General features: G+C 33.7%; 1 protein-coding gene across 1 annotated transcript in view; it reads right to left on the bottom strand.

The window, feature by feature from the left end:
• Positions 1-27,530, bottom strand: part of LOC121370552 (inositol 1,4,5-trisphosphate receptor type 2-like) — a 132,415-nt gene that overhangs the window by 87,187 nt on the left and 17,698 nt on the right. The window contains 16 exon segments of the mRNA XM_041495896.1: positions 1,425-1,483; positions 2,392-2,472; positions 4,442-4,492; positions 5,290-5,415; positions 11,300-11,391; positions 12,597-12,675; positions 17,236-17,238; positions 17,753-17,772; positions 19,230-19,382; positions 20,682-20,789; positions 21,343-21,430; positions 22,224-22,311; positions 23,356-23,459; positions 24,560-24,640; positions 24,909-24,986; positions 26,942-27,028. Of these exon segments, the coding sequence (XP_041351830.1) occupies positions 1,425-1,483; positions 2,392-2,472; positions 4,442-4,492; positions 5,290-5,415; positions 11,300-11,391; positions 12,597-12,675; positions 17,236-17,238; positions 17,753-17,772; positions 19,230-19,382; positions 20,682-20,789; positions 21,343-21,430; positions 22,224-22,311; positions 23,356-23,459; positions 24,560-24,640; positions 24,909-24,986; positions 26,942-27,028 (1,298 nt within the window).

Genomic DNA, 27,530 nt, shown 5'->3' with positions numbered 1-27,530 from the left:
GGTCCAGTTTTGAGGGTATTTTGGTTTACTGAGGGTCCAGGTTTGAGAGTATTTTGGTTTACTGAGGGTCCAGTTTTGAGGGTATTTTGGTTTACTGAGGGTCCAGTTTTGAGGGTATTTTGGTTTACTGAGGGTCCAGTTTTGAAAGGTTTCACTGTACTAGTATTTAAATTAGTATCAATATACCAATGTTTAAAATATGTTTATGAACTTAATAACAATACAAAACAACATATTATATGTGATAATATATTGCCAATATTTTAAAGGGACATTCCTGAGTTTTCTGCATTGTAAGATGTTTATGACTAATAAAATATTTCTACGATTAAACTTACATATTAAATATATTTTCTTGTTTAGAATATCAGTGTCTGTACATTCAATGTGTTTCTGGTCGTCTTAATATTTGTAAGAAGCCCAAACTGGATTTTGTCTTCAAATAATTTTGTCCGTACGAGAAAATAAATTTTAGGAAATAAAATGAAATTTAACCTAGCACAAATATTAGAATGATCAGAAACACATTTAATATACAGCCACTAATATTTTATGTAATTACAATCGTTAAAAAGTCTCTGTTAGTCGATAACATCTTTAAAATTGCAGCAAACTCAGGATTGTCCCTTTAACTTTATTAACTTTATTAAGTTGATAACTATGAAACGTATGAATTGTATGTTTGCTAAAAAGATACATAACTTGATAACCATCAAAAGTATGAATTATAACTTGTATGCTTGCTAAAGATACTGTAAAAAAAAACCCTTCCACATAAAGGCATGTTTATGAAATGTTTTTCCAACAACCCACACCAGGAAACAAGTGAAATCAAATAGGTGGGTGGTGCAATACCAGCTTACTTTACGCTAGTCTCCATCCCTACTGGAAAAGCATCACTGAAACCAAAGTTTGAAAAAGATAAAAACAGTTTAAAGGAAGGGCAATTCATTTTGTATGGGTACAGTGAAATCGGTACAAATGGGACCTTGTGTAAGCACCACCTGTCTATAAAGAACATTGTGTATAACTACCACCTGTTTATTAAGATCATTTCTCACACATCCATTGTAAAGAACATAACTTGTTTTTTTTATATCACACAGCAATAACACATATATGTGTGTTATCGCAATAAAGGCATATGACTGGCTGCTCCTAGCTGAGGATCTGAATGCTTGTAAGATAAGTGTTTTCTAATGGCCACTCATGAAGTACTCTCTGTCTGTAACCACCATCTGTTTATGAAAGACGTCATTTTCTGTGTTTTATTGAACATCCTTTTCTTTTTTTACTGTTAGATGTCATCCAATCAGAACTAAGTTACAAATGGTATACCACAGCTGAAATTTTGCAATGATAAACAGTTGAAATATACAATAATATGATTAACCCTTTAGCTGGTACAAAAACAAAACACTTACAGCTGATCAGTTGACCCTCGGTATGGAATTCTCAAAAGACTGACTAGTAATTCCACAATCTGGAAATAAATAAAGAAAATAAACAACTGAACACAGTAAATAAAATTGAGGAAAAAAAATAGAGAAAAAAAAGAAGAAGAATTTTGTTTTAGAAAACTTGGAGTGTTTTCTCTTTTAAAGATACATCATCTGTCCTCAAACTAGTGCATATTCCCCTAAGGATAGTAGTCTGGTCTGAACATCCCAACATCCAAACCATAAGAGCGAAGGAAAAAGAAGGAATTAAGTTACAGTCACGTGACCTGACAGGAAGGGGTGCACAGTAGAAGAATCTTAGGCCATATCCCATTGGCTGTTGGGATATATGTCGAACCCTGCATCACCATCAACAGCCAATCCCCAAAACAGATGAAAATTTTGATGTATTTTTGACATTCATGATTTTTAGACTATGTTGCAAAATCAGTGAACTGTGACAGGTGTTATTTTTTACCCTCAGATTTCCTGAATCACCTGGCAAAATCAGTGAAGCATGACAGGTGTTATTGTTTATCCTAAGAATTCTGAATCACCTGGCAAAATCTGTGAACTGTGACAGGTGTTATTTCTTACCTCAAATTTCTGAATCACCTGGCAAAATCAGTGAACTATAACAGGTGTTATTTCTTACCTCAGATTTCTGAATCACCTGGAAAAATCAGTGAACTGTAACAGGTGTTATTTCTTACCCTAGGAATTCTGAATTCCTGGCAAAATCAGTGAACTGTAACAGGTGTTATTTCTTATCTTAAGATTTCCTGAATTACCTGGCAAAATCAGTGAACCTCGACAGGTGTTATTTCTTATCTTAAGATTTCCTGAATCACCTGGCAAAATCAGTGAACCCATGACAGGTGTTATTTCTTATCTTAAGATTTCCTGAATCACCTGGCAAAATCAGTGAACCATGACAGGTGTTATTTCTTACCCTAAGATTTCTCATCAACTTCTGTCTGTTTTTGTTTGGCACACTGTTCACAATCATGAAGTCTTTCATCTCTTTTAAAGCCTACAAGTAACACAGAAAAAAACAATCAAAGACATCAGTTAAAATCTAGACTACAATTATTTAAAAAATGTAAAAAAAAAGAAAAAGGCCTAATCAATCAAAGACATCATTGAAATTCAAGACTACAATTATTTTAAAAATGTAAAAAAAAGAAAAAAAGAAAGCCTAATAAAAATCAAAGACGTCATTTAAATTCAAGACTACAATTATTTTAAAAATGTAAAAAAGGCCTAATCAATTAAAGATGTCATTTAAAATCAAGACTACAATTATTTTTAAAATGTAAAAAAAAAGAAAAAAAGAAGGCGTAATCAATCAAAGACGTCAGTTAAAATCAAGACTACAATTATTTAAGTGATGTCAAAAAAAGAGAGAAAAAAGTCAAAACATGTTTTTTTTAAACTTAAATTCATTGCACGTAAAGGGTACAAGTAATGAACTATTCAAGAATTTTGTAGGATAGGATAGGATAGATTGTTTAACGTGCACATTCAGAGCAAGCTGTTGTAGCGCATGCCTGTCCTGGGCACAGGTATGGGCCTCTGCCAGTTCCTCTGTCCAGGACAGGAAAGGTGGACATTTTGTAATGCAAAATCTGACATTTATTCACCCTTTCACGTTACTGTAACATCTTGTAACATGAAGACCAAAAGCAATTTGTTAAAGTGTATTATGCTTAAAGACACCACAAATTATTATTACCCATGTGATCTGAAATATCCTGGGTAATATTTTATTGATAATTATATAGTTTGCAGACTGCTTATACAGCCACTGTCTTGGGTTAACAAAATTTATTCACTTGAGAGAGATAATCTATAATTCCCTTGTAGCTCTTTAGTTACCGTATTTTACCATGTATTATGCGCACCGGTGTATAATGCGCACCCCCCACTTTGAACGTTTATTCCAAGAAAAAAAAACATAAACCACAATATAATGCGCACCGTTTTTTAAAACCACAAAATCGACAGTGAATGCAAGATGTACCGTTTTCCCCGTCACCAAAATTAACAAAAAGCGAAAGAAGCGGTATATTCAAGAAACAAAACTTAAGTTAGGTATTTCAGTACATAGACCTATATGTCACATTAAATAAAGGCTAGTACTTGCGTACTTACATGTCACAGACTCACACGTGCATAAATCAAAACAGTTATATACACTGTAAATTACTAATAAATATATGAAAACAAAAATATAACATATTACATTTCGTTCTCGTGGCTAACGTGAATGCGCGAGATTTCTAAATTAATAATAGTATGGTATATTTCCGGTTTGCCGGAAATGGCCGAATTAAATCTTGTGGAAATTAAAAGTATTTACGGTCCAGTTTTGTCATTTTTGTGTACTTTTTAGCGAGGTATGGATACTTTTGTAGATTTATTTTGCATGTATTACAACCATCACAAGTGAAAAGCGATTTTTAAGATGGTTTTGGCGTTTCGTTGTAATGAACACTGTCAATAACCTATAAAGTACCGTAAACTACCGATCGGCGATTTTTCATGGGTGATCGCTGGACATTTTTAAAAGATATTTTTTCTATTGCTATGTATAGTGCGCACCCCCATTTTTAACCTGTATTTTCTGGGAAAAAAGTGTGCATAATACACAGGAAAATACGGTATTCTCTAAATCATCAGCTATGGGTGTTAAACATTTGACAATTCCTACATAGTACTGAGAGGAAACATGCTATATATTTTTTTCTTTGCAGTAATAAAAATTCAATAATGTGAGTCAAATTATGTCACACTTGAAGGAGCAGTTTTATTTTGGTCCCCTACCCCCTACTGTCCCGTTTGCTTTCTCTCCTTTGATTTCCATCTCATTTCTTCCAGATCTCATCCTAACTCATCCTAAATGTAAACTTCGGCCCTCACAAAACGGTGATAGATTCTATTGATCTGGTTCAGGGGAAATATTCCACCCACTCTAGTTTTACAAAATAGCAATCACTTACTGTTATAACAACATGGGCCATTTTTGCATTCAGTTTGACATCGTCCTTTTTCTGAAATTAGAAATAAGCCAATATATGAACATTTCTAATAGCACTATTTAGTAACAATGTGCTGCAGTTAAGTTACTGGGTACATAACAGTACCAGATCCCACCCAGAGTAAATTTTACAACTCAAAGTCCACCCAAACACCATCCCTCCCTTGCTCTCTCTCTCTCTCTCTCTCTCTCTCTCTCTCTCGCTCTCTCTCTCCCTCCCTTGCTCTCGCCCTGTCTGTCTCTCTTTCTCCCCCCACCCCTTGCTCTCTCTCTCCCCCTCCCTCCCTTCCTTGCTCTGTCTGTCCCTCCCTGCCTTGTTCTCTCTCCCTCCCTTGCTCTCTCTCTCTTCCTCCCTTGCTATCTCTTTCACTCTGTTTTTGTCTCTCCAGACAGGACAACACATACCACCATGTCATACATGCTTACATCATTGACAAGTTTCATGTCAGCCATGTAGTGGAATATTTCAACAGACAGGACAGCACATACCACCATGTTTATACATACTTACATCACTGACAAGTTTCTGTATAAAAGGTACCATGCCAGCCATGTAGTGGAATATTTCCACACAGGACAGCACATACCACCATGGTTATACATACTTACATCATTGAAAAGTGTCTGTATAAAAGGCACCATGCCAGCCATGTAGTGGAATATTTCAACACAGATAGGACAGCACATACCACCATGTTATACATACTTACATTATTGACAAGTTTCTGTATAAAAGGCATCATGTCAGCCATGTAGTGGAATATTTCAACAGACAGGACAGCACATACCACAATGGTTATACATACTTACATCATTGACAAGTTTCTGTATAAAAGGCACCATGCCAGCCATGTAGTGGAATATTTCCACGAGGTCCTCAGTGACCACCTGAATGGTGAATGCATCATCATACTGTTTTTCTGCAATCGCGTCAATCTGAATAAAAATATCAGCAAACATAAAAAGTAAGTTTTTTTGTGTGTTTTTTTTGTGGTTTAACACCTTATTTTAAGGTTTTGTTTTACATATTTATTACTGTGTTCTAAATGATAGAAGTTTATGATGCTAGATAGATTTGTATTCTTAAAAGGACAATCCTGAGTGTTTTTTTATTATTAAAGTTTGTTTTGTTTAACAACACCACTAGAGCACATTGATTTATTAATCATTGGCTATTGGGTGTCAAACATTTGGTAGTTTTGACATATAGTCTTAGAAAGGAAACCTGCTACATTTTTCCATTAGTAGCAAGAGATCTTTTATATGCACCATCCCCAAAAAACAGAATAGCACATACCACAGCCTTTTATATACCAGTCGTGGTGCACTGGCTGGATCGAGAAATAGTCCAATGAGCTGAATTTTTGTTGACTTTTAAGATGATGTTGACCAGCAGAAACTTTTTAACGACCATAATTAAATATTTAATATATTTTTCTAAATAAAATATTAGTGGTTGTATGTATTAAATGTGTTTCTGATCGTCCAAGTATTTGCACTATGTTTTCATACATATGAAATTATTGGAATACCCAATCCAGTTTGGGCTACTTACAAATATTAGGATGATTAAAAACACATTGAATATAAAGCACTGATATTCTAAACACGAAAATATATTTAATATGTAATACTAGTCAGTGATAGAAATGAGCAAATCTACTTGTCCATCAATATTTTTACTTGTCCAGATAAGTTGTTAGTTGTATTCAAGAGCAAGGACAGTGTTTTTGATTGCTCAAACTGAAACAGCATTATAAATTTTTACTTGTCCATGGAACAGCCACTAAGGTACATTTTGCTTGTCCCAGCAGATTATCACTTGTCAGGACAAACGGATAAGTGCTAGTGGTTACAAAATTTTATTAGTCGAAACATCTTACACTGCAACAAACTCAGGAGAGTACCTTTAAGCTGATATCACAAACCAAAACTCTTAAAGGCACAGTATCACCTTCTAAATGGCCCAACAAAATAATTAGCAAAGCATACTATAATTATACATTCAATTTCCAGCCCTCTACATTGCGACTGTTTTGGTTGCATATATGCAACCATATTGTCATTCGGCAACTAAAACATTTCAAATTATTTATATATATATACAAAAAAGAAGTAGCTGCCATCAAGCTGCTAGATGGAAAAGTTAACATAGAGGGTTGATTTGTCATGATAATTAGTTTATTCAACCAGCTACATAATATACTCAAAGGCAAAAGTTATTGTGACATGGACTGTTTGGAGTAATAAATTTGTGAATGGATTTATGGATGTAACTCAAAGAAAATGTGCATGAAACAGCTCAAAGAAATGTAACCAAGCAGTTGTTGCAGCGATGGCATGCTTTGTACAAGAAACATAGAATATTCAGGAGAAATGCTGTCCAGTGTTCACCATAAAAGGCCAGACATTCAGTTGCAAATCATTGCCACTCTGTGCAGCCTTCACAAGTCCAGAAGTCATAAAAACACCATTAGTGAACAGTTTGATGCAATTTCGTCATGCCACGCCTCAGTGAAAATGACAGATGGTAAGTTATAGGGATGCTTGAATCTGGGACCTCGCAGTGTGATGTCGCATGTCAATTCAATGCCCACAGAAACACCATACGATATCAACAAAACAACCAGGTCAGGGACTGTCCCCATAGCAGCCGATCACCCGTGACAACCCCTCGCCAAGACACATGGATCAGAACCACGCATCTGCGAAACCGGTTCCAGCCAGCAACCCTCACAGCCCGTACCATCCCTTTCTCCAGCGTTTAATGGCCTCAATAAGATGACGGTGCCAGGCCTGTATCAATGCTCAAGGTGGACACACTCACTACTGACTGTGTGAACTTCGCTCTGGACACCCCTCTAGTGATGTGGCTCATTTGCATATGGCAGGTGTGCCCTTTTCATGGACTATTGCTCGTTTCCATACCTTCGGACATTTCTCTTTCCATGTTATAATGTTTCATACACGGCAGTAAAAACTTATCATTAATTATCTTTATCTTTTGTGGGTCACAATAACTTTTGTCTTTTAGTATATATTACATATATATTACCAGTGTGTTAGTATATGAGAAAACATTAGGTTTACACAGTAGGCTATGACATAAATATTTTAAAGGATTTCATTACTATATACATGTACAGTCGTTAGTTTGACCTCGGTTATCTCATCAGATAAGGTTATTTTTGAGATATCATTTTGACCAACATCTATTATCTTTTAGCTCGAGTCACCGATATATTGAACATTTTGGTTCTGTCCTTTCAACATCAAAATACTGATGTTTGACTTACATATAATCTAACATATGAAAGTATTTATACATTTTTTAACATTTGTTAACAGTTCACAATTATGGTGGGTCTGTAGAATTTAATCAAAATCAGTGAAAACATCATTGTAAGACATCAAAGGCAAAGAAACAGGGCACACAAAAACAATCATAATAAGAGCCCATACACAATAATCAACATTTTCCTGAGTTTACAAATATACTATTTTTTGGTAACCCCTCTCTCATCCCTCATCTTAACCCCAGCAATTTAGAAAAGAAAAAGAAGTTTGTTTTGTTTAACGACACCACTGGAGCACATTGATTAATTAATCATCGGCTATTGGATGTCAAACATTTGGTAATTGTGACACGTAGTCATCAGAGGAAACCCGGTACATTTTTCCTAATGCAGCAAGGGATCTTTTATATGCACTTTGATATACCAGTTATGGTGCACTGGCTGGAACGAGAAATAGCCCAATGGGTCCACTGACTGGGACCGATCCTAGACCGACCGCGTATCAGAAGAATGCTTTACCACTGGGCTACGACCCGCCCCTGCAATTTAGATAATGTCTACGTCAAAACACAACCCATGGAAAACAAAAATCTAATATAATCCACAACTATAAAAGTAATGAAGAGAATTAAAACCCCCACGGCATTGCAGATTGCTGTGGGCAGTTGCAGAGGTTGTCCTACAACTGATATATCAAAGGCCATGGTATGTGCTGTCCTGTCTGTGGGGAAAGGTCATATATCATCCACTGATATGGAAAAATGTGGTGGGTTTCCTCCGAAGAATATGTTTTAAAAATACAAAATGTCTGACATCCAAATAGCCAATGATTAATTAATCAATTTGCCCTAGTGGTGTCATTTTAAAAAAATTAAAATTAAAAACATTTCCTTCTAAATTGTATTCAGGGATGAAAGTTCGCCGCCTTTCGGCGGAATTCCGCCTTTTTGTTGCGCCAAATGTTTTTTTTTTAAATCCGCCCCTTTTCAACTTTCATTCGTTCCGCCTAAAATTTCCGGAGGTTAGATCCAACTTTAGATCTAACATGGCTGCGCCCATTGTGACCGCCATATTTGTTTATTCGCCATTGGCCAGATTTGTCTCGCGAAGTATCATCTGCGCGAGACCAATGCGCAGATCGTATACATTGGTCGCGTCATGTTGGACAAAATGGTGGTATTGTTTGCGAATGCGAGTGGGTTCGCAAAATCGGTCAACCTGGTGTTGCCGTTTGTGCTTGGTGCAATGACAGGGTGAAATACGGCGGTAAAGGCAAATCACACTTGAAAAAGCATGCGAGTAAAAGCCAGCATGTCTACACCAGCGCGTCCTCAGTCAAAGACATATCCATAATTTGGTAAAATTATTTCAGCCCTTTTTGTGAAAAGTCACTTTCATCCCTGTGTATTGAAAATTGTTAATTTTGTAAAGAATATTTTTATTAATAACTTTTTGTGAAAGTATATAGTTGTATTGATCCAGTGACCCCTAGCTTGTATGCTTGTAAATAATGTTGATTATTGTGAACAACACTTAAAAAAAAGAATTTAAATAAAAATAATATCACACATATAAGTGAAAATGTATTATAATTTGCAGTGAAAAAAATAACTTATAAAAAACCCAGAAACCAATAAGAGAAGTGTTTATGCTAAACTCAATCATCATTAAAAAAAGTTTAAAAAAACAAAAGCCAGAAAAAATGCTTAATGGTGATTGCTGAATAGAAAACAGCATTTTTATTTCTTTGGCAGCTTACTTTAAATGTCCTTCCTTTCACCGGCTTTTGTAGCATGAGCAAATAATAATTATACTGATAATAATAATAACAATTATACTAATAGTAATAATAATCATACTGATAATAATAATAACAATTATACTGATAGTAATAATAATTATACTGATAATACGAATAATTATACTAACAGTAATAATAATAACTGGATTAGAATAAAGTCTTGTTAATATTTTTCAATTGAGCAATGAACCCATTCATATATTAATCCACTGAAGGTTTAACATTTTTAAGAAAGGCCATGCTGATCACCACCGCTGACATCAAGTTAGTTTTATTATCCATATGGTTCAAAATAACCAAGTTAATAATAATCATACGAAGCATACATGTAAATAACAAGTGTGATGACATAATTTTGGGAAGCGACGTCATAACATGACACCGCTTCCCCAGTCCTAGCTCAGACTGTGCATGTGAAATATGACATCATTTCATTGTCTCCTTCTAGTAAAGAAAACAACAATAATAACATGGATAATAAAGAAATTATTACATTTGTGTGCGAGTCGTACTGATTTTATGAAAATTGTATCAGTATTCATGTATTACCCTCACTCTCGCTCAGGCAATCGAACCAAAAATGAAGTCCCGAGTTACATTTACACATTGTTGACGATTGGTTAGGTCGAACTACCCGATGGGTCGAACACTTTCTCAAGCACTGACGGGGTTCGAGCCAACGGGATTCAACTGTAGTATTTTAACATCTTGTTCTTTATAAATATTTTTCAGTTCAGCTTCATCCTTACATTGTATGCAGTATACAATTTTTAAATTATATTTTATCAATAAATTACTGTATACTCTCGTACAACGTCAACTGACTTGCAATTAAGTCAGTATAATTATGCTATTTACTGGGTATTACATTTTTTAACAGAAAAAATATTTTTTACTGCATAATTTATTTATTATATTTGTTAACGAGCAGTAACATATATGACATAAATTGCTTTAATCTCCTCATATTACAGTATACAATTTTTTTAAATTACATTTTATCAATAAATCACTGTATACTCTGATTCTTTTTTTAATTGCATTTTTAAACAGAGCATTAAAGTTTTACTGCATAATTAATTAATTTTATTTGCTAATAGCAATTGCATAATTTGTATCATATTTGTATCATATAAATCACTGTATACTCTGTTTCTTTTTCTTTATTACATTAAAGTTTTACTGCATAATGTATTTATTATATTTGTTAACAGAGCAGTATCATATTTGACATAAATTACTTTAATCTCCTCATATTACAGTATACATTTTTTTTTTATTACACTTTATCAATAAATTACTGTATATTCTGTTACATTTTAAACTGACTTGGAATTAAGTCAGTATAATTATGCTATTTATTACATCAGTTTAAGAGAGAAAACATATTTTACTGCACAATATACATGTATTTAATATATTTTTTAACAGCAGTAATATATTTGACATAAATCACTTTAATTTCCTCATATTACAGTGTACAATTATTTTTTATATTACATTATACTCTGTTCCTTTTTCAAATGACTTGTAATTAAGTCAGTATAATTATGTTATTTATTACGTTTGTTTAACAGAGAAAACATATTTTACTGCATGTATTTAATATATTTGTTAACAGATCAGTAACATATTTGACATAAATCACTTTAATCAATTTAAACACCTCTCAACTACATGTAAGCTATATATAGTGATATAGTGTATGACAGATCACTGTTACCTTCTTCAACTGGGCTGTGCTGTATTTGAGTCCAGCCATTGACATGTCTTGGCTGTCATCCTGTTGACTATCGTTCAGTTTCATATACTCATCTGAAAATATTCAAATTGAAATTCTAAAGTAATCATAACTGATCTTAGAGATATCAGTATTATCAATGATAAATGTGTGTTTTTTGGAAAACGGAAAAAAAATATAGGAAGGGTAGGTTATTTTATTTTATTATTATTATTTTTTATTTTTTTTACTAAATTCACCCCTATGGGTCAAGATAAAATGTTTGTATGCACTGTTTTTGCCTACATTTGAACAGAAAAATAAAATAAATAAAACATTAGTACACCCCCAAAAAATATATAGAGAGAGACATTAGTACACCCCCCAAAAAAATATATAGAGAGAGTCAATCCTTGTTTCACTAGGTAAGGTTGGGTTGTGGGAAACACTCTTTTTTAAAGACCTAAACTGAAACATACATGTACATGTATGATCTGATGCTAAAATGGCATTAACTGTCATTACTATAATGCTACAAGTGGGAAAGCATAACTATAGTTCCCAATCTTGAATTTTGTGCTGGTATTCATAAACAATTATTAACTATTTTCACACAAGGCTGTAATGGTTGAACAAAACTCAATAATTTACAATATTTCACTGCTATCTACATGTTTTAACTTTAACATTTGATTCATCACAATTTTAATTGTATGAAAAACAAGTGACATTTGGAATATTAAAACAAATGACTATGACATCAAGATGTTCTGGATAAAGATGTTACATTTCAATTGTTCTGTAATAAGATTTTAAAAAATAAAATAACAACCTATAGTCCGTTCTACAGGAAAGGAAGGAAGGAAATGTTTTATTTAACGATGCACTCAACACATTTTACTTACGGTTATATGGCGTCGGACATATGGTTAAGGACCATACAGATATTGAGAGAGGAAACCCGCTGTCCCCACTTCTTGGGCTATTTTTTTTTCCGATTACCGTCCTACAGGGAACGCCTTTTTTCATACTATGGCATTAACTAAAAGTTATTTATTTCTGACAAGATTGTTTTTAAAATTGCACATACAAATAGTATTTTTTATTATTTCTTAATTAATTTTACTTTTCTTTTTATGTCAAACCAAACTGAAATTATTTACAAAAAACATCTTTATAGGAGGATGGGATGGACTATAATGAAGTTTGTTTGCATACTGGTTCTTAGTGCTTGTGTGTTTTCTATGTTACAAACAGTTACAAAATGTTAAAGCACGCCGGTCGTGGGTATTGCACTAACCTGCCAGAGCATGCAGCCAGTGTCCGGTGACAACATGCTCTATACGTGTGTAACTCTCGTACGGAATGTCATCACTGTCCTGTAAGTGGAAACACAGACAAATATAAACGTTTGTTTTGTTTAACGACACCACTAGAGTGCATTGACTTATTAATTATCAGCTACTGGATGTCAAACATTTGGTAATTTTGACATACAGTCTAAGAAGAAGGGAATGTTTTATTTAATGATGCACTCAACACATTTTATTTACAGTTACAGTATATGGCATCAGACATATGGTTAAGGACCAGACAGATACTGAGAGAGGAAACCTGCTGTCACCACTTCATGGGCTACTCTTTTTGATTAGCAACAAGGGATCTTTTATATGTACCATCCTACAGACAGGATAGTACATACCACACCTTTGGCATACCAGTTGTGGTGCACTGGCTGGAATAAGAAATAGCCCAATGGGCCCACTGAGAGGGATTGATCCAAAACCGACCATGCATCAAGCGAGTGCTTTACCACTGGACTATGTCCCGCCCCTCAGAAAAATAGAATAGATCTTTAATAACACATTATAAATATCAATACACATGTGATAAATTAAAATAATAAATATCACCAGCTTCTACCTATTAATGACAAAACTGATCTAAAATAACATATACAAAGTAAACATACACATACAGTTTAAAATAACACATAAATAGTAAACACAAATATTGTTTGAAATAATACATTATAAACATAGTAAACATACACTTATATATTGTCTGAAATAACACATATATATATAGTAAACACAGTCAAATGTTGTCTTACATAATATACTCTTCAAAAAAAGTAGGGGAACTCTATTAGACCGAACATACATTTTGACCACAGACATCCTAGTAAAGAACGTTCAGGTCTGTTTAGTTTATCAACACACCAAAACACATTTCATAGTTTGCACGTGCATTACACAGTTGCCCCGTATACCTGTGTGGGATGTCATTCTCGATTTTGACAATTTCCAGGAAGGTCCATTAATCACTGTGGAACATTATTTCTGTCAATCTTTTTCATTCTGTTGATCATACAGTTGTTATTGTTTTGTTTTTAGTCATTTTCAGTGTTTGAATTTGCGATTTACTGATAAAAAACCTGTCAACTTTAAAATTTCACTTCTGACCCCAATTGTCCTTCAAGATCTTTGGTGGTCATAAAACCTACTGTAATACTGAACTACAGGTTGTAATGTTTGCCCAATTAATTCACTATTATCATCTAACCATTCCCCACAGCTAATATACCTTACATTTTAGCAATTGTAAATTCCCCTACTTTTTTTGAAGAGTATATAATACATAGTAAACACACCTATATAGTCCAAAATAACACAAATAGTAAACACAAACAACTGCAGTTTGAAATGACACATCCCATACAATTATAAACACAGATAAATACAAGGCTCAAAATTGATTGAGGAGACAGCAAATTGTGCTCAAAATGCACAGTTTTAGATTCAACTTTCGCTTTCCACTTTTCTTTCTTCTTTAAAAAAACAGAAAAGAAAAGTATTTCAGATGTATTCAGAATTCCTAATTTTAAAAGTGATAATAAAAATCACGAACTTTTATCAGCAGTTACCTCAAATCTTCCACACAGTTATTTGAAAAGTTCTTATTTAGAAGCAACTGAAGAGTTTTTACAAAATATGTAAATCCAAAATGTGGGAAAATGGAGATAAACCAAAACATTAATATTGTGTCTGATAAACTGTACACAGTTAAATGCTTGGTGGTTAAACCATAACATGGATTAGATCCACTTCTATGTTTGATATAAAGAAGTGGTATATCATTATATTGCAATATTGTGTCTGATAAACTGTACACAGTTAAATGCTTGGTGGTTAAACCATAACATGGATTAGATCCACTTCTATGTTTGATATAAAGAAGTGGTATATCATTATATTGCAATATTGTGTCTGATAAACTGTACACAGTTAAATGCTTGGTGGTTAAACCATAACATGGATTAGATCCACTTCTGTGTTTGATATAAAGAAGTGGTATATCATTATATTGCAATATTGTGTCTGATAAACTGTACACAGTTAAATGCTTGGTGGTTAAACCATAACATGGATTAGATCCACTTCTATGTTTGATATAAAGAAGTGGTATATCATTATATTGCAATATTGTGTCTGATAAACTGTACACAGTTAAATGCTTGGTGGTTAAACCATAACATGGATTAGATCCACTTCTGTGTTTGATATAAAGAAGTGATATATCATTATATTGCAATATTGTGTCTGATAAACTGTACACAGTTAAATGCTTGGTGGTTAAACCATAACATGGATTAGATGCACTTCTATGTTTGATATAAAGAAGTGGTATATCATTATATTGCAATATTGTGTCTGATAAACTGTACACAGTTAAATGCTTGGTGGTTAAACCATAACATGGATTAGATCCACTTCTATGTTTGATATAAAGAAGTGATATATCATTATATTGCAATCAAAACCTTGTAACTGCAATTTTCGCTAAATGCAGTTACAAGATTTTGACTTCTTAACGACAATATATACATAAAGTTATAACTGTCTGAAAGGCAAAACATCATTATTTGTTGTTTTCTCAAATCAACATTTCATGGACATAATGCATTTTGTAAAGATGCCCTTCAATTATAATAATTACCTTGCTACTTTCATTACAATCACTGCAAACTTGTTGTTCATAATACATGCACCAAGAGGTGATAACAAAACCCTATTATTTTTTAAATTCTATTAACTTTTTTACTAATTTATTTTTTCAAAATTCTGCCCATTTTCAACTCTCCCCCTATCCCGAGTCAGGTCACCGATCTTATCGGAGGTCGGACTCTGGATGGGCGTGTTCGAAACCCTAGTGGTATATGAGCACGTTAAAGTATCAATCAATCAAACAAAAACCACATAATTAGTAGTCTCCAAAAACAACAAAAACAATATTAATCTCACAAACAAAACCACAAGCTGTTGCAAAGTGTTAAGTTCTTCTCAGAATATTTATTTCCATTATCACAAAAGTACTTTAATTGAAATTGCTCTTATCTTATAATTACCTCCCCAAATAAATAAAAAATAATTCTGAGCCCCACTCCTGGATAACTGTAACTCTAACCCAAATATCAAAGTTTATATGTTCTTTGAATGCATATACGGTACAAGAAATTGATCATGAACCAAGCCACTGGTCATGCCAGTGGCAGGGCCCAGGTGGTACATGCTCGAGCCATGAACTGGATGTTGTTTTTATTATTACAAAAGTACAAAGCCAGAAGCTGTTAATATTAAAATTCAGCAAAGTGTTAATTTCTTCTCAGAATATTTATTTTCTTTATCACAAAAGTACTTTAATTGAAATTGCTCTAATCCTATAATTACCTCCCCCAAAAAGAAAGAATTCTGTGCCCCCTCCTTGGTAAATGTAACTCTAACCCAAACACCATAGTTTATACATTTGTATTGGATTTGAATGCATGTACAAGAAATTCAACTTTATTCCTATCTTTTGGCTTTTGGTGAGTTTTATGTTATAAAATGTGTTTACTTATTAAGACTCGGTGGTGTCGTGGTTAGGCCATCAGACATAAGACTGGTAGGTACTGTGTTCGCAGCCCAGTATTGACTCCCACCCAGAGCGAGTTTTAACGACTCAATGGGTAATTGTAAAACCCCTACACCCTCTTCTCTCTCACTCACCACTAACAACTAACAACTAACCCACTGTCCTGAACAGACAACCCAGATGGCTGAAGTGTGTGCCGAGGAGAGCATGCTTGAACCTTAATTGGATATAAGCACGAAAATAAGTTGAAATGAAATGAAAAATGACTTTTTTGTGTGTGAATATACAGTATCAACAAAATATTTTTTAAGGGACACAGTCATATTTTCTAAACAACAAATATACTTTATAGTGTTCATGCAGTTTTATCACCTGTGTTGCTAGACTAATATTTGGCACCATTCCCATTTTGTATTCCCAATTTTGAAGACAAGATTCTTAATTTGAATATAAAAATGTCCATCTTTTAGTCCATTTAAAATATTTTAACATCATTTAATATATGTGCTTAACAAAGTAACAACATATATATATATATATATATATATATATATATATATATATATATATATATATATATGGATACAGTGAAACCTCTCAAGACTGGACCCTCTCTAAACAGGAATTCCCTCAAAACCGGACTTTTTACCGAGTCCCTTTTAAAAACCAGGACAGAACTTAACCTCTGTAAACTGTATCCCTCTTAAAACTGGACATTTGTCTTGATCCCAAGGGTGTCTGTTTTTGAAAATTCCCAGTTTTATGTATAAAATGATATTACCCAATCTAATCCATTGGCGTCAAGATAAATTCCACAAATAAAACCCTGTTATAGTAGTTTGACTGAACACTGAGGAAAGATTCTGAGAAGTGCAAGGTAAAGGTCTGTGTGAATTCACAAATAAAAAAATCTACGTACCACAAGCTGTAGACAAAGAAAGAAGAAGAAGTGCACATTAGAATAATAAAAAGAATCAAAACTAAAGAATCAAAACTAAAGAATCTAAGTGAAGAAAATTTCACACGTGCTGTCAAATAGAACCTGTTTTATTTATGATCAATAGTTATGAATGAATCAATGGATAAATGGATGAATGGATGAATGAATCAATGGATGAATGGATGAATGGATGATGTTATGAAGCTATCTATCCATCCATCCATCCATCAATAGAAATAAGCAGAATTTTTCACTAAGTACATCTAGAAATCTACTTGTCCATCAGTATTTTCCCTTGTTGACATAAGTTGTTTTTTTGGTTAAAAAGGAAGAAAAGATTGTTTTACTTAACAATGCACTCAACACATTTTATTTACAGTTATATGATATCAGACATATGGTTAAAGACCACACAGATAATGAGAGAAAAAATGCACGATGGACTACTCTTTCTGATTAGCAGCAAAGGATTTTTTATTTTTATATGCAGCATGCCACACAGGACAGTACATACCTTTGTTACACCAGCTGTGGAACACTGGCTGGAACAAGAAACAGCCCAATGGGCCCACCAATGGGGATCGATCCCAAACCAACCGCACATCAGGTGAGTGCTTTACCACTGGGCCATACACCCCCTTGTTTTGTTAAAGTGCAAGGGTTATGTCTTTCATGTCTCAAAATGAAACTGCATTGTACATTTGTTTACTATTCAAGAACATTTTGCTTGTACCAAACCGGCCTCGGTGGTGCAGTGGTTAAGCCATCGGACATAAGGCTGATTGGTACTGAGTTCACAGCCCGGTACCGGCTCCCATCCAGAGCGAGTTTTAACGACTCAATGGGTAGGTATAAGAATACTACGCCCTTTTCTCTCTCACTAACCAATAACTCACTGTCCTGAACAAACAGCCCAGATAGCTGAGGTGTGTGCACAGGACAGCGTGCTTGAACCTTAATTGGATATATAACATGAAAATAAGTTGAAATGAAAATGCTTGTACCAGCAGATTTTCACTTGTCAGAACAAATGGCAAGTGTTTATTTTGAACACTGTTCATCCATCTATTACCAGTGAATCAGTGAATCATTCAATCAGTTTAGTGCATTCTTTTTTCATTCATTAATTTTTTCATCAAAGAAAAATGGGGTCACTGTGAAATTTTCTTCAAAGAAAAATGACAAACACAGTTTTCAGATGTCATTAAAATCTGGAATCTAGGGTTCAGGTTTTAAAAAAATCTCTTATGTAAATCAGGGCAGTGTTGGTTTATGATACTAACAAACACATATGAGTCAATATGAAAATATTTTAATATCAATTCACCCAGACTATTAACTGTAAGTTTAGCAAATACAGTGAAACCTCTCAAAACCGGACCCTCTGTAAACCGGAATTCCCTCAAAACCGGACCCTCTGTAAACCAGAATTCCCTCAAAACCGGACCCTCTGTAAACCGGAATTCCCTCAAAACCGGACCCTATGTAAACCGGAATTCCCTCAAAACCGGACCCTCTGTAAATCGGAATTCCCTCAAAACCAGACCCTCTGTAAACTGGAATTCCCTCAAAACCGGACCCTCTGTAAACCGGAATTCCCTCAAAACCGGACCCTCTGTAAACCAGAATTCCCTCAAAACCGGACCCTCTGTAAACCGGAATTCCCTCAAAACTGGACCCTCTGTAAACCAGAATTCCCTCAAAACCGGACCCTCTGTAAACCAGAATTCCCTCAAAACTGGACCCTCTGTAAACCGGAATTCCCTCAAAACCGGACATTTTTCGCAGCACCTTTTTAAATATCTGTACAGAAGAGAATCTCTCTAAACCGAATACCTCTTATAACCGGACTTTTTACTTGATCCCGAGGGTGTCCAGTTTAGAGGAGTTTCACTGTATAAATACTAAACAAAAAAAACCCCACTTTCTAGGTAACATAATCACTACAAGACTATAACACATACACTACACAAATATACTTTGTAAATATCATAATAGATAATTACTACAGACTATAACTACTTTCTACCTCTATTATTAAGCAAGATATAAAATAATGAAATACATTTTTAAAAAAACACTTTACCCTTATGACAGCGTGTAGTCGGAAGACCGTTCCAGAGTCCAGGTACTTTGAGGTCAAGGTCACTTTACCATTCGTGTCCACTGTGAGGTATTTGCGAGTACACACATGAATAATGCGACATTGCTGGCCCCATTTGAGGACTCCACCTGGAAATTATCAATTGCAGGGGTTAGATACTGGAAAAACTATTAGGAAAGGAAAGGAATATTTTAAACTACAGCTATTTGGGTTCTAACATATGGTTATTTTGATGTTTGTTCAACAGAGAAAAAGAGAGGAAATCCACTGCTACCACAAAGACTACTCCCTACCAATAAAACAGCTAGGGATCTTTTATATGAACTTTTATTACATACCTATCCAATCTTACTACAATGATAAAGACATTTTCAAACCGTGTGATAAATTTATCTTGTATCACACATATGTGCAATCTGGACTGAAACTTGTAAATGGGGAATTACCTTTTTATTTTTATGTTAGCGCCTTTTTTATTATTGATATCATGTTTGATTTACAAATTACATCACATCGTATTTGAAACATAACACAATATTTTCACTGAGTATGATTCTTAATGTTAAATAAATCTACGAAAGGAGGATTGATTACAAAATTTAAGAAATTAAAAACCATTTCTGTAAAAAATAATAGAAGCAATGTAATAAATATAGAACTTCGCATACATTGTTTGCACTTCCTATTTATTTTGCGCAAGAACATACCACTTGAGCACTTCGCTGTCTTGTGGTATATATTCTTACACGAAATAAACTTGTATAATATATAGGAAGCGAAAACAACGTATGTGAAGTCCTGTGTATTTCCCATACACAGGACAATACATTTCATGGCCTTCGATGTACAAGTTGTGTGCTATAGTTTTGGTGTACCGATGCTGCAGTTTTGGTATGCTGATATGTAGTTCTGTGGAGTTTAGTTGCACTGATACCATGTGCTATAGAGTTTTGGTGTACCGATGCTGCAGTTTTGGTATGCTAATATGTAGTTCTGTGGAGTTTAGTTGCACTGATACCATGTGCTATAGAGTTTTGGTGTACCGATGCTGCAGTTTTGGTATGCTAATATGTAGTTCTGTGGAGTTTAGTTGTACTGATACCATGTGCTATAGAGTTTTGGTGTATTGATGTTGCATGCTGTAGAATGTTGGTATACTTATGTGTAGTCTTTTAGAGTTTTCTTGTACCGATATTACGTGCTAAAAAAAGCAGCTATGAATTTTAAGGTAATGCCACACGATACGAGTTCCTTGTATGAGAATTGCTGATTGCATTGCAACCAATAAAATTGTAATGTTTGTCTTGTCACAATTTGCTATTCTCGTACGAGTTACTCGTATTGTGTGATATCGCCTTGAGTGCACTGTGCTATACAGCTGTGTTGTACTGATTTCCTGTGATTCCAGTGTTCTGTATTGACATTACCTGATATTGGTCCCTCCTCTAATTCAATTTGCCAATATGTGACGGCTGAACTGCTGGGAAACATTGTCTTCGGATTGCTTTGGTCGACTGGTCGAACACGCAGGTGCACTGGAGACAAAAATTAAAACAAGTTTCACTCAATTGCATATTCTGAATAATTGCATATTCTGAATAATTGCATAATTCTGAATAATTGCATAATTCTGAATACATGTAACAGAACTAAAAACAAATACCCCACCTACTTTAAGTTCACGTAACTGCATTTACATTACTTGTATAATTATATAAATTTGCATATGTCTACTTTGTTTCAATAAGCTGAACATTAGAGCAGATTCTACTAAATACATGTTAAATGCATATTTTGGATAATTTCATATTAATTTATAAAATACACCCATTTTCTATTTCTTGATATTATAAAATGGACACAAACTTAGATTGGATTTCCCTATTTTCTTTCTGAAAACCAGAAATTAAAATGTGATTCACTTATGCTAATTTCATATTTGGAATAGATGTCTAATTTTTCTATTTACTGTACATTGGAAAAAAGATAATTTTTTATCTGTTTTCTTTTTCATCTTTTGTTCAAATGTCATGTATATTTTCAGATGAATCTGGTCCTATGTGATAAAGAAAAATGAAGACGCTTTACCATCTTCCGTGAGCTGGTCATCAAAGAGACCTTCTGCTACGAGATATGCCTCCATTTCTTTGTGGTAGAACCGAATCAGATCACCAACCTTAAAACCAAAAAAAGGAATGATTAACAACACCCCAGCACATTAATCAAAGAAAGCAAGAAAGAAAGAAAGAAAGAAAGAAGAAAAAAGTGTTTTATTTAACTATGAACTCTACACATTTTAATTATGGTTATATGGCATCAGACATATGCTTAATGATCACAGAGATAATTAGATGGAAATCTGCTGCCACCGTTCTTTGGCCTACACCACATTAATCAAAGCATAGCTACTATAGTCCGTCCCATCATTCTATAAAACTGTATTTTGTAAATAATGTCAGTTTGGTTTGATATAAGAAGAAAAGTAAAAGTGTTTTGGAAAAAACTAAAGAATACTATTTTTGTGTGTAATTTACAAATCAATCGCCTCAGAAATAAATAACTTGTAGTTGTAGTAAATTTCATAATATGAAAAAAGGTGTTCCCTGTGCAATTAAAAATGACTAGAGTGTAACCTTGAGGTTGTTAATTTATATATATATATATATATATATATATATATATATATATATATATATATATATATATATATATATACACATATATATATAAAATTAAAAAATCACTAGAATCTATAACTTTCAGTTTGTCAATGAAGGACAAATCAAAATGATTATAGTCCAACCTTGAGTTTGTCGACAATACACAATTATAAAATACTTGAATCTAATCTTGAGTTTGTCAACAACAAACAATAAAAAATAACTAGAATCTAAAACCTCAATTTTTTTTTTACAAAGAACAATTAAAACTGATTACAATCTAACCATGACTTTGTTGTTAACACTGACCTTGAGTTTGCTTTCAACATCTTGAGATGATTTGTGTTTTCTGTAGACTGTGAAGCCGGACTGACGGACGGACAGGTTCATCTCATGACTGACAATAAAATAAAAACACAGGTTCAGGGACATGTAATTAACATAATATTATGATAACAGTTGTATAAAGAATCTTACATGAGTAGCCATTAGATATCCATTTATCTTGCAGGTAGTTATTTCAAAATAATATTATATCTAACAAGCAAAAGTGAGATGCATACATTTTTTCAATTGTAAGATAGATGGTATCTAATGGTTACATGTATAGTATAATATTTCTTACTAAAATTATTGTGCACATTTAACTTATATATCATAGGCAGTAATTCAGTTCAGTAGTGCTAATTTCAGACTATAGTGTGCTTTCTAAATTATCAGCCAATCAGATGTCTGTAAATAATGATCCATCATATATTGGATATTGTTGTGTAATATCTCAAATATCACTGGTGTAAGGAAATGAAAAAACTGATGTAATTAATATTACATAAATAAATTGAAATATGACAAAATTAAAAACAGACTAAAGAGTGATGTGGTTAATTTAAATTAATACACATGTAATAATAGTTGTCATGAAAATATAAACCATGAGAAGAATAAGACAATAGATAAGTAGAATTAATATATAATTATAGTTGTAAAGAAAATATTACCACTGAGTATAAACAGAGAAAAGATAAATAGAATTAATATATAATAATAGTTGTAAAGAAAATATTACCACTGAAAATAAACAGAGAAAAGATAAACATAATTGATATATAATTACAATTGTAAAGAAAATATTACCACTGAGAATAAACGGAGAATAGATTAATAAAATTAATATATAATTATAGTTGTAAAGAAAATATTACCACTGAGAATAAATGGACAAAAGATAAATAGAATTAAATTATAGTTGTAAAGAAAATATTACTACTAAGAATAAATGCACTGTTTGCCCAGTATCAGAATAATCACTATGAAGATACAGACAAGCAATAAATAGATTAAATATATAATAATAGTTGTAAAGAAAATATTACCACTGAGAATAAACGGACAAAAGATAAATATAATTAATATATAATGACAGCTGTAAAGAAAATATTACCACTGAGAATAAACGGACTGCTTGCCCAGTATGAGACGGCTGACGTGCAGGAACTGACCAGCCGATTTGACACTTTCAAGAACCACTTGGTCATCAATTTGTACCTGGAAGAAATTTGTCATTTTACAGTAAATAGTCTTGGAAAGAGGTTTTGAATATCAGCGTTTTATATACTTTTCTGAAGTATATTTTCCAAAAAGGCTTATATTTTGTAACTCACTCAAAGTAACATTTTAAAAGTTTATGTTAAAAGTAGACGGTCTGTTCTGTGCTAAAGTTACACTGAAGTATTAAAATCACCTTTTTCTTAAAGATACATGATTTGCTGTGCCAAAAATACAGATGTATTAAAATCTCCTTTAACTTAAAGATGCATGCTGATCTGTGTCAAATTTACTGATGTATCAAAACCATTTTTATTTTAAAGATACATGCTGTGTTGTACAGAAAGTACTATAACATAACAGTGAAACCCCTCAAAACCAGACCCTCCATAAACCAGAATGCCTGTCAAAACTGGACATTTTACATGGTCTCCTTTTAAGCATCAGTACAGAACACAACCTCTTGAAACAGCATACCCCTTTTACTTGGTCTAGTGTGTGTCCACTTTAATGGGGTTTCACTGTTGTACATGCCCCTTTATTGTGAATATATTGATTAATTTACTCACAAACATTGTGGGAAAAATATTTATTGAAGCAATCATATTACACATAAAAAGTGATAGTTATTTCAAAACATATGGTACTACATGTAGAGTCATGTCAAACATATTGTTTTGGATTCATATAGAGATTAGAATGACAAAAATACAATGGAAGTGGTTACACAAATATTCAAAAATTCTGATTATGTCAAACTTTAACTCTTTTATACCTTAAAGAGATGACTGTGGGTTATGAAAAAAAAAAAAAAAAATCCAGAAATTTTTGCCTTAAGTTAGGGTTAGGGTTGCATAATAGTATAAACTGGCGACCACCATTTAGAATGTATACAAAATGTCTGAGTTTTGAATGGAGGATATGGAAAATGTTTGACAAACAGCTGAAATACTGGAAACATTGTATAGATGATTAAAAATTTGGAATTCTGGATAATTCCCGAACACTTTCATCTCTGGATACCATATAACAAATGCAATGAATGGGAGAGTTTTAGTGCAGATCAACAAATGACATAATGTAAAAACAAACATCCATACCACATCACCCTCAGCCTTGACCTTGTACCTCGGCATAATGCGGAATTGAGCATGTTTAGCATTGTGTTGTAACAGGCTGACCTGAAAAATAACAAAATTATATTATCTATGTTAAATATAAAAAAAATTATATTATAATTTTACAGAAATAAAGATTCTGAAGTCTTCACAACTTAAATGTTTAGTTATGACAAGAGTCAAAACTGAGAATTTTGTTGAAAAAAATTGTTCTTTAAGACTGACTTGTTAAAAACTATAAAAGATTAGTTATGTTTAAAACTGTAAATGACTGAGTTATGTTAAAAGCTGTAAAAGACTGAGTAATACTAATGTTGAATGTTTTACTTACTGCCATGTTGTTACTCTCTGTATGAGAAGTCTGCGTAGTGCTGACATGAATAAACTTGCCAGTAAACGAATGTCGGAGCTGAAAATGAAATGAGAAATTAGTGTGAATTATTTACAATAGGTTTGAGATACATGTATTACCATGTTGATATGATATAAATTAACATGCTAAGGGGAGCTAAAAGATTCTGTCCATGAACTAGTCTTAGAAGTGGGTGGGACGTAGTCCTGTGGTAAAGCGTTAGCTTGATGCATGGTCGGTCTAGGATCGATCCCCGTCGGTGGACCCATTTGGCTATTTCTCGTTCCAGCCAGTGCTCCACAACTGGTGTAACAAAGGCTGTGGTATGTACTATCCTGTCTGTGGGATGGTGCATATAAAAGATCCCTTGCTGTTAATCGAAAAGAGTAGCCCATGCGTGATCCTTAAACATATGTCTGATGCCATATAACTGTAAATAAAATGTGTTGAGTGCACTGTTAAATAAAACATTTCCTTCTAGTCTCAGAAAATCATGGGGAATAAAAACTTCCCTTAAATGGCAAGATTTAATGTTAATAGTTAAAATACATCAGCACTAACTAACGACTGCATGTTACAATGCCAGAAGTAACCACTGAACACTCTCTGAAGTGATTGCACTAAGACCACAGTTAAAGCTGATGGCAAACGGCACATGTGGTATGGATAGCCACAAGAGACAAGCATCTGTCACAGTTGGAGAGACCAGGACTGGGATGTGGATATGGACAGCAAAAGAAGTTGAAAGATGGGAGGAGTTGTAAGATCAGGAAGAAATCAGATAAAAATTCAAAGAGAAATAAAAACAAATAAAAATTAAAAATATATATATAAAAGTACATCAGTTGATTTAAAACAAGTTTTGTTTGTATTTGGCATTAGGAGACAAACGGTGCTGAGTTGCAGTTTTAAACCGATGACAGATGGGAGATCTTATAGCACAATGGTGGAGCTCATAATGTGTAATGAGTCATAGAATCAAGTACTAATTGCTCTCGGTCGACCCTCTGGGATTTCATTACATGTATGTCCCAAACAACGCCACACAACTAGTAACGGTAGTACTAAACCAAATAACTTCCGGCTGTGTCAAAGTTCGAGGTGCACCAAACTTTTAATAGAGAAATTAACACCACAAGTCCTGTGATTGGTGATAACTGTGTGTTGGCTGTAACAAAAAAAATTGGTTTCATCTGGGCAAAATTTTTATTTCATCTAGTACCACAGTGTCTAGTAGCCTTGTATGGGGTACATGTAAAAAAAGTACTCAAATTTTGTGCAGAACTAGGGTAGTCATAGATGCTATCCCTAGCCGTTATCTCTGAAATGAGCAGCTTGACCCCCAATTTTTTGTGATTCACTTTAAGGGTGTGGGGTGGTAATATTTATATTTGTGATGTTTATGTTGATTGATATGCTGCAGGTAGGAGTTTTAGTCATATTTGTTACTACTGATGTCTATGGAATTTGATTTGGTGGTATCGAATGGGTATGCGGCAAAATAGTACTCGATTCTATGAATCTCTGTTTAGTCATTTAATGCCTCGTCTTAACCTTAAGTCAAGGCCATCACAGGTACTCCGTGCAGTTACACAAATCAGGCACCAACTGACTTTTCTGCAATTGTGCTATGATTGTGTAGAAAAGATTTATTGTTAATCCAGTGTGTAAATATAACACATGGCCGGATTTAGACCTTGGGGGGCCCGGCACACTTCAGGTTTAGGGACCCCTCAACATAGAAATTAAATTACATGACAAATTAAAAAATGAACTAACTTTATAATGATTACATTTTTTTATACAGGAAGATCTTAGTCTGGGGGGCCCAGGGCAATTGCTCCCTTATAAATCTGGCACGGAGTTACAATATGTTGATTTTCTTAATTTGTGACCTGAGAGTTATTTTTTATCTCGAATGTCAGGATCTACCGGTAACCCATGTAATAACAAAGTCGAATTGACCTAGCTTTAACATTCCTTTCATTTATTCCAACTGTTGACTGGCATACCTGGATAACTTGTCCATACAGGACCTTTTTTCCCTGTTGTCTTTTCTGTTCAAAGGCATTGTCTTCTGCCTCCGCGCTGGCCGCAATCTACAATACAAAAATATAGTTCTTTCTTTAAGAAATAATTACCACACAAAATGCTTCTGCCTTTGCACTCACAGTAATCTTGAAAATAAAATAATTATTTTAACAAGCAAGCATTCAGAGTACTGCTAAAGCAATACATGTCCTCTAACAATTTTTTGTATCTTCTAAATTCAAGGGACATAACTGTGAAAAGTGAATATAAAGCTATACACAAAGTTTCTGCTCAATATCTCAAGGCCTTCTAAAAAAAAAGTCTGGAAAACTAATTTTCACATCCCCTAAGTTCAAGGGCCATAACTCCGTTAAAAATGGATAAATTGCCATGAAAGTATGCAACAGTACATAATAAAGCTACACACACAATTTCAGCTCGATATCTCAAGACCTGAAAAACAAAACATCCAGAAAACTATATGTTGGACAGACAGATGGACAGACAGACAGACAGAAGGAAGGAGATGAAACGTACAGTGCCCTCCGGTTGGAACCCGTTAAGGAATAA

This window comes from Gigantopelta aegis, chromosome 1 (assembly GCF_016097555.1).
Source record: "Gigantopelta aegis isolate Gae_Host chromosome 1, Gae_host_genome, whole genome shotgun sequence".
NCBI classification, from domain to species: domain Eukaryota; kingdom Metazoa; phylum Mollusca; class Gastropoda; order Neomphalida; family Peltospiridae; genus Gigantopelta; species Gigantopelta aegis.
The sequence above is the reverse complement of the archived record's forward strand: the minus strand, read 5'-3'. Positions and strand labels throughout refer to the sequence as shown.